This window comes from Mesitornis unicolor, unplaced genomic scaffold, assembly GCF_000695765.1.
Source record: "Mesitornis unicolor isolate BGI_N332 unplaced genomic scaffold, ASM69576v1 scaffold179, whole genome shotgun sequence".
Lineage (NCBI taxonomy): Eukaryota > Metazoa > Chordata > Aves > Mesitornithiformes > Mesitornithidae > Mesitornis > Mesitornis unicolor.
Genome location: NW_010208998.1, coordinates 49,097 through 58,087, shown reverse-complemented (window position 1 = coordinate 58,087; position 8,991 = coordinate 49,097). Strand labels below are relative to the sequence as shown.

The window sequence follows — 8,991 nt, the reverse complement described above, 5'->3', positions numbered from 1 at the left end:
AGGGAAAGACTTCCTACATATAAGCCATGTTATGGTATTAAGAAAATAATGGAGCTAGCTCCAAACTGCTGCCTCATCCCTCACCTTCTATATTGAACAAGCTCTTTAATGAGAAAACATTTGTTTAGGAAGTAATGATGCAGAGGAAAGCCATGCAAAACAAAACATGATTCTAATTTGACCTTTCCCACACCGTGGTGCACACAATGCACACCACTTGATCTGGAATTAGATCAAAGCACTTCAGAAGTACTGCTAATTTGTGGGAACACATCTGCTGATGATGAAAGAGATGCTGTCACTTACCATTTGAAACGAGGAATCTGCTGCTCACACTTAGAACTTTTCCAGTCCAACCCATAACTCTAAAATGCTCCTTTAAAAGAGTTTAAATGGCTTGGGAGAAGGGAACGTGGTGCCAAAAGATAGAAGACTCAAGCTTTGAAGCTGCAGGCATCTGCACCATGTTGATTAGTACACTTAGTTTGCTCTGCTAATAGGTGAGGAAATGAGACTTGCCCATTATTAGCTGGGACTGATCTCTATTTGGCTGTAAGGAAAATGGCAATCTGGGTTTCTTAGTCCTTTTCTTTAGATATGATGTTTAGTGGTCAACCTATCAAAGAAATAGATTTTTGGGGAAATTATTTTGATGCCAAAATATTTTACTCTGCATCAGCTTGATTTTTTGTCTTTCAGTGAAGCTTGGAACAGGGGCTGTGGGAGGCTGCAGCATCTCCATCCCTGGAGATACTCAAAACTCAGCCAGACACAGCCCTGAGCATCCTGACACCCAATACTTGCCAGGGTAGAAAGCCCCAGAGAAATTTTGGCCATATACCATGGCTTAGAATCCTGTTTAATAGTGTTTAATAGTCCTGGTATATTTTAAACAGTATACACAAGAGATGCCTCAAGCAAACATGCAAACAAATCCTTTCTTCTTTCATAAAATCTCATCCTTTCCTTGTTTAAAGAATAGGAAATAATAAAATGTGGCAAAAGAGGGAGTAATTAATTCATAGAGGTTAACACAACTAATGACATGGTAAGAAAAATGCTACAACCTATAGTCTCAGAAAAGTGAAAGAAAGACCATTCTTGTCTTCTGATTTCTTGCACACCATTGATGCTTTAATCTTGCCTGGCACGGTCTTTCACAGTGTGAACTTCAAGTCTCTGTAACCGATCACCAATTCTTCTGTCAGCAGCAGAAGTGTCCCTTTCCTTTACCCACTGATTATAATGATGGGTGTTTTACCAAAGTTTATGGGACTCAAGTCTTCCAAAGCTTTTGGTTGACAGTTTTTGTCAAAACTGAGTGGTAACTTAACTCAGATTTCTAGATTCATGGAGATTCAGATTTCTATCAAAAGCAGTCCACATATTTTTATTTTCAAGAGTTAATTTAGTGTTCTTATAGTAACAAGCCTTAAAATCTACTTCTAGCTGAAGTGTAAAAACAATGCTAAAATCCACCAATATAATTTTTACCACTGCCGTAAAATTAGGCATATGCTTATTTGCATTTAAATATTTTTTTTTCTATTACAGTGATTCGAGCAAAAATATCCAGCGAAAAGGTGGTTCCTGCCAGCGATGATCCTCTTGATACCCACAAAATGATCCGGTATGAAATCAAACAAATAAAGGTACATGGAATCACTTAGCTATTTTGAAGTTCGATGCTGATAACCTATGTATATGACTACTACAGTTTAGTCCTAAATGCTTTATGCTTTAACAGGCTCCAGCTGCCCCCATGGTTAGACCTGGGGGAACTACACAAAATAAATGAAAGTAGGGACTAAAGAAAAAGGAAAAAAAAACCCCAGAGCTGTTCTGACATTGATGAGTTGCTATTTTGATGACAATTTTTGTTATTCCCAATTGCTTTATGAAAACTATGATAATGTACTTCAACCTCCGAATGGCACAATTTTTGTTATTCCCAATTGCTTTATGAAGACTATGATAATGTACTTCAACCTCCAAATGGTGTTCAATACATTTGCCGTTTCTGGAGTGGACCTGATCACCTGTGTCGCATTAGGATATTGCAGCTCTCTGATGGGATGATGCAAACCTCATAAAGAGAGGACAGTGTTTCCAGCTGAAACAGCAAGGACCTTTGTTCTAAGTGAACAGGGACACTTGCAGAAAACAGGAGTCCTTCCCCGATATTCATATAAACAAATCTCCATTTGTATTAATGTGGCTAGGAAGGCAAACACAAAGTGGGAACACCCAAAAATTCATTATCAGTCATTCAGAATCCCAGAGGATTTTTCCATTATTTGTTCAGCTCCAATAAGGAGACATTCATTAAAGTGCTTCAAGAAGACATAATCTGATCCCATTCAAGTCACCATCAAACTCTCACTGATAAAAAACGGATGACATACCTGTTTCTGGGATACACAAAAAATAGGTAGTCTTAAAATGTATCAGTGTGCATTGGGGTTTTTTGTTGTTGGTTGATCTATCAGGTTTGTTTGCTGTAAGTTTTCTATGTGGTTTTATTTCTCATTTTCTAGAGACTATTATTTTGTACTATTTGCACTAATTTCCAGTATTCCATTTATTAGGAACACTTAAGTAGATCATTGTGAACGGCTACGTGCTGTTAAAATAATCCAGTCCTTCAGCAGACAAAAGAAGAATGACAAGTCTAGTCCGTGTTACTGTTTTCAGTCTCCAATCCCGTTCTTCAGTGACAGCACACTGAACTCTCTGAAATGCATTCATATCTTGGAGCTGCTTTGGACTTCCTCCCAAATTTTCCTAAGTGGAGGCCTATTCAAAACTCAGGCACCAGCAAGAGATCTTTAATTCCACTAAGCTTCAAAAGGCAAGTCAGCTAGGCCTGGACAAACCAGAAGGATTAATTTTCTAATAAAAGCTGTGCTACGTCATTACATACAAGTTAAACTAAAGACAAATCAGTCACCACAGTCCCACCCTTCCAATTCTCACTTCTGGCCAGAAGAGGGTTAAGAAGCGGCAGGAGCTGGGGCTCACACCCTGGCACGCAGCTGCTCGGCTGCCTGGGGACCCAGCTCCCGCCCAGCCTCGCCAGCAAACCCAGTAAAAGGATTCTTGTTCGAAACCTCCGCGATACGGAGTGGGTGAGCGGACAGCAGCTCCTGTAACCGGCAAATCTGCTGTGGGATGGCTAGAAAATTCAGTGGGGCACGGAAATAAACCCATTTACCATCCCTGCGTACAGGAACTGACAGAGCGATGTAACCTGTTACATTCCAAACATGTAACTGAAAGTTGGCATATGAGGGAAAATTAAACAGGACTGTGCATACTGAAAAATTACTGAGAAATACTTCCAAGGTAACAGAAGTTTAAGGGAAAAGTGTTATGGAGAACACTATAAAGTCTGCATCAAGTTACAAAAGTAAAGAGAGTAAGGAATTTTAAATAGGGTAAATGCTTGTAAACATTTGGTAAGTGTAAAATTATCGATTAAAATAATACAAAGTTGAATACAATCGGCCAGATTTGGCCACCTCAGTGGAGCAGTGTGACTCAACTGCCAGCCTGACTGATACCACCAGAGGTGTTCACACTGAGCCTCACGGAGCAGTGACCTCAAGTGTGCACCTCAGCTTCCTGAATAACCATGAACTTTGTTGACCAGAGCAGTGACTTGATAACACTGTTTCTTACCTTTTCCCTCAGATGTTAACATTGAGAAGAATCTGAATCAGCAGTCTGATAGTCTCTTTTCACTATTACAGTCTTTCCTCTCTTGAGAGCATACAAACCCATTTCTCATACAGTAAATTTGATGGCCTGCAGTTATGATAACCTGACCCATCGTTTTCGTGACCAGTGGCACAGTGATAACAGGTTTTTAGATAATCCTGTGCATAAACACTTCCTGAACTGAGGGATATGCTAAGAATTCACGTTATAGAGCACAGAAAGTAAGAACAGACTCTCTTATCTCTTTTGAGCTGCAAGATCTATCAAGCTAAAACATGATTACCAACTCAGTGTTAGTTTTAGTGAGTAGTTTTTAAGCCACACACATATTCCTACTTCCCTCAACAATTCTTCTTCCCTCTTGGAAAAGAAACACAGAACCTGTAGAGGTGACATTTTACTGCATTCTAAATTCAGCAAAACGCTGCTGTCTCTCTTTTATGCTACGCTCTAGGCTGTTTGCCATACAACATCAGTGTGGCTGCTGTATGCTGCTCCTCTTACAAAAAATGTATTTCTGTTCTTTTAAGTCCTGTGCATTAGGCTTAGCAGTAAAACATTGGTATTTTTGGACAGAAATACTAAATATGAGTTTGTTGTTCATTTTCAGAAGTACAAAAAAGAATAACGATGGTTTTATTCCTTTTATATGCATAGGTTGACATGTTAAGAAGCCCTGCATTTTTTTCAATGACTAATTTTTTCTCTTACTGCAATATTTACAGCATTATACTAAAGAGAGAAGAAAATATGTGATTTATATGCAATTGATTAGTTGTTTTGTAACAGTATTATTGACTTGGTTATCATACTTACCCTGAGGAGCCACCTAAATATTTAAACAGTGCCATTAGCTTTCATGATACTGTCCTGTATTATCAGAGTAGTAGAGTAAGGCCCAAGATGTTATTGTCATTCAGGAAATTAAAACATTTTACCAAGTGCAACTAGTATAAGCAAAATCCCTAAGTATTTGCCACACCAGCTGCATGGATAGAAGCCTGCTGAAAGAATTAGACATCTTTTACAACGCAGTGGGGTCTCCTCACAGGGGGAATAAGAGGAGGTATTTAAGCTAAACACGACGATATCTATAATTTATAATGACACACGCAGTTTGAAAGCTAGATAATATTCACTACATAAAGCTAGGAAAACAAGCCATGATATAGCTGAAAAGGCTTAGAGAAATCAGAGATGGAAGAATGTAATTATTATAAGAGGAACATGCTTGAGACACTGAAAGTGGTACAGCTAGTCTTAAAAAAGTATTCTAAAATCTGAAAGCAATAGCCACGTTCTGATCTCAGTTATGGAGCTCAGGACAGGGGCAGTATCAATAGAGACTTCAGCAACAGGCTCACATCTCCCAGCTCTCCCAATTTCTCACTCGTTTTTCCTACCTTCATAAAGTCCCATCAGAACCTCAAGTGCAAATGGAGCACAGCACAATGCAGAATCAGATCAAGCCATGTTATTCCTTTACAGAAAAATCATCCACACCTTCAGGAGATGAGGGAATATGACTGAGAAGATCAAACATGTTTTACTGAATTAAACGGACGTTTAAAATCTTAAGAAATGCTTTAACAAATATCTAGGTCAAAACCTGAGATAGGTCAGACTGTAATTTCAGACAAACCCCAACAAAATAAACACCAAGCTCATTTAAATATTAACCAGACCTCCATTATAAGCTGCCATGGATATTTCTCTCTTTTTTTTAATAGCTAAATCAATCTGTTTTGTCTGCATAATGTCTCTTAAGTTAATTTAGATCAAGTGATGAGATATTAAGACAGATGCTGTACGCTACTACACAGTGCAGGCCAATCAAAGGTCTCTGAACATGGAAAGAACTCAGAGGATATATGTGCCCAGTTCAGGTAGTTGCTGTGTAGTCGACACCTGTGTTGAGTACCTGAATGCTGAGTAAGGTGGATTTAAGGGTAGCAGAAGCAGGAGATTCAAGTCCCAAAGATGGCAGGGACCAAATGGCTCTGCCGAGGAGGAGGAGGAGGAGGAGGACAGGGCAGCGCTGGGTCAGCCACCAGGCTCTGCACCCATGCACAGCCTGCTCCTGCATCCTCGTTTGTCCATCTTTGTGGGAACTTTTATATGGGGCTGACATACCAGACTACTTCTATCTAATAAAATCTGACACATTTTCATCATCTTAATACATGTTTTCTATTATTTTCACTGCTGCTTTGCAGAGGTTTGGTTTGGTTTGGCATGTTTGTTTTTTTCTACCACACACTTCAACTTCACATTTAATATTTTTTTGATCAGAAGCCCAATGACAACAACTTTGGCTTTTGTTTTAATTCCACAAATAAAGCTGCAGAAAAACAGTGTCTTTTCTAGTACTCTGTACTATTTCAATCTCCCGAGAGAATTTTGAGTAACACGAACACATTTTCCAGTGACATCAGCTGCAACTGGGAGAGCCTGCCCGTGGGAGCTGGGAGCCCTGCGACTGCCCACAGCTGTCAACACACAGCACCGTGTCACTTCGGGGCCCCCGCAGGCTGGGGTTTCGGTTGTGTCATTGTAGGTGACGACAGGCGTCCTGAGGTTGATTATGGTTCCTTCTCACATTTGGGCACTACTAAAGTTGTTTTGATCTTTTAACGGCTTACTTGAAGGACTATTTTCATAGCTGGAAACGCCAGTGAAGGTGCAGCCCAGCTGAACGTTCCCTAGGTTTGGGTTCTGAACCAAGTGGTGCTGCAGCTCAGGAACTCCCATTTTTCACCAGCATCGGGTAAAATTCTGGATGTAGAAAATCAGCTTGCTTTAATGACAGAACAGAAGAGCAATGCTCAGTTTCTTAGCATGTTTCCTGTCCTTGAAGATACACATTCAACTGAACAAGACAAAATTTCCCATATTAATACATTGTTGTAGATGAATGCCATGTCTGCATTACCCCTTGAATGGAAGGTGCAAGTAGAATATAACTTGAGGAGAAAGCTTTAAAGATCCATTAAAAACACTGAAAAAGCACATTTTAAAACATTTTTTTTAAATGAAGACCTAATTTACTTCTAAAAATAATGGACAGATTTCATTTAGTGTAGAGAAGGGGTCTAATTGTCAGTATTATCTCATAAGCTCAGACTTCAGAGGTTTTTTTACAGATGCACCATACACTTCTATCAGTTGTTGTTTGCAACTGTTTTTTCATGTTTGTTTTCTACTACTAACTTCCCGTTTCTGCTAATTTTCAGATGTTTAAAGGATTTGAAAAGCTCAAGGATGTCCAGTACGTCTACACCCCTTTTGATTCGTCACTCTGTGGAGTGAAACTAGACGCTAACAACAAAAAACAGTATCTTCTGACAGGTAAAACAGAAGTAACGTACCTACAAAACCAGAAGTAACTGCTTAGACTGACTTTGAAAAAATATGCTGTTAAAAATTAAAATATTTATGTACTATCTAAATAATACTAACACAACGAAATGCCGAAATCGTGTCACACTGTAATTATACTGTGATCTTACACGTTTTCCATCCTTCACCTGAAGGCCTTAAAGCTGTTTCAAAGGAAGTCAAAGTCAGGAACTATGTAATTAGTACAGAGGAAGCGTGCCATTATTGTTTGATTTAAACCAAAAGTACTGATTTTCACAGAAATGCACACACATTTGACGAGACAACACATGGCTCTGTGTATGCAGATTTGGGGTTCTGAGTAACTATAGATTTTTCGACAGAGTCACGAAGTCTACTTTAACATACTGCTATATTTGCATCCATCCCTTGCTGGCAGATTATCAGCACCTTTTAAAAAATACCCTTCTTATATCTTTTACAATTATTCAGCATGCAACCAGCAGAATAGTTCTCTCAGTTATAATTACTTTCACTGAAAAAAGTGTGAAATGAAACTAATTTGGTGCAATTAGTTAAAAAATCCAGGTATTCTTGCCATTTATTTCAATATTAAGAAAGCAGTTTTATTTGCACGCCTTATTTTTCCTTATTTTCTGTGCTATAGGCCAGATTTTAAGCGATGGCAAAGTCCTCATCCATTTATGCAACTACATTGAACCATGGGATAATCTATCCTTGTCTCAAAAGAAGAGTCTTAACCAGAGATATCAAATGGGCTGTGGCTGCAAAGTAAGTATAGAACCAAACACTGCCTAATGGGGGAGCCCATTGGTTTTTTTTATGCACCGTATATTTTATGTTGTTTGAGAATAACAAGCATTTTAAAGAGCCCTGCAATATACTGAACTGCTGTACTATTTCACGTTCAGATCACTACCTGCTACATGGTGCCCTGTTCAATCACGACACCAAACGAGTGCCTGTGGACAGACTGGCTGATAGAACGAAAGCTGTACGGGCACCAAGCCAAGCACTATGCCTGTATCAAGAGAAGCGATGGCACTTGCAGCTGGTACCGAGGTGGTCCTCCCCCAGAGAAAGAGTTTATCGATATCAGCGAACCTTAAAACGATCACTTCCTAAAAAGCCTCGGAGTTGATTCCATCAAACATTGCACGCTCACAGCTTTGAACTGCCACTGTCTAATGTATCTGTTGCTTAGAAACAAACACAAATTGTCCTGTACAGCTAAAGTACGAGCCCGTGGAATTGGCACTCACGCGAGATGAGGAACAAATCTCCTGGAGGGAGCTCCTCTGTAAAGTTATGCTTTGTGCAGAGAGGCTCAAGCTGCGAATGCTCCTCTGTGTCCTCTGAGGCATAACCAGGTTCCCTGTTACCAATACGAATGTACAAGAACAAAAGAATTGCCAGAATTTTCTCCCCTATTTCTGTTAACCTACAGATTGAGAGCCCCATGTTCTATCCCAGATCTTTCTGATGAACTATGGAATGTTTTATAGAACTATTTTTTTTTCCTGTATGAAAGTCTTCTGATACAAAAGAACTATTGTACAGTGTATATGTAAAGTATTATAACAATGTGCTATAAAAAAGTTTCAAAAATCCCTGCTTCTCCTTATCTGTTGAAACAAGTTGAACACTTCTGTGATTAAGCAATCTGTGCTTCATATCCTATATGTCACTTACGTCTTAGCTTTCTTTATCTACAGAGTTGTAACTTTTGTTGATAACTAAGTTAAAAAACAGCTTTGATAATCAAAATCCTCTTACCCAGTTCAATACTCCTATGGACTAGCTAGACCTTGCTGAAAGAAAAGCCAGATGTTCTAATGCTTCAGCATTTTACGGAACCAACCCAAATAATGACAGGTTAAAACTGCTTATATTTACAGAAACCACCTCCAT

General features: G+C 39.1%; 2 protein-coding genes across 2 annotated transcripts in view; one reads left to right on the top strand and one right to left on the bottom strand.

The window, feature by feature from the left end:
* TIMP4 (TIMP metallopeptidase inhibitor 4) overlaps nt 1–8,748 on the top strand; it is a 22,330-nt gene extending 13,582 nt beyond the window's left edge. Inside the window, exons 2-5 of the mRNA XM_010192701.1 lie at nt 1,555–1,652; nt 6,954–7,068; nt 7,727–7,851; nt 7,992–8,748. Coding sequence (XP_010191003.1) covers nt 1,555–1,652; nt 6,954–7,068; nt 7,727–7,851; nt 7,992–8,189 — 536 coding nt within the window. The 3' untranslated portion in view covers nt 8,190–8,748. The remainder of the gene's footprint in view (nt 1–1,554; nt 1,653–6,953; nt 7,069–7,726; nt 7,852–7,991) is intronic.
* Nucleotides 1–8,991, bottom strand: part of LOC104547124 (synapsin-2-like) — a 115,885-nt gene that overhangs the window by 68,731 nt on the left and 38,163 nt on the right. The gene's annotated exons all lie outside the window — the stretch shown is intronic.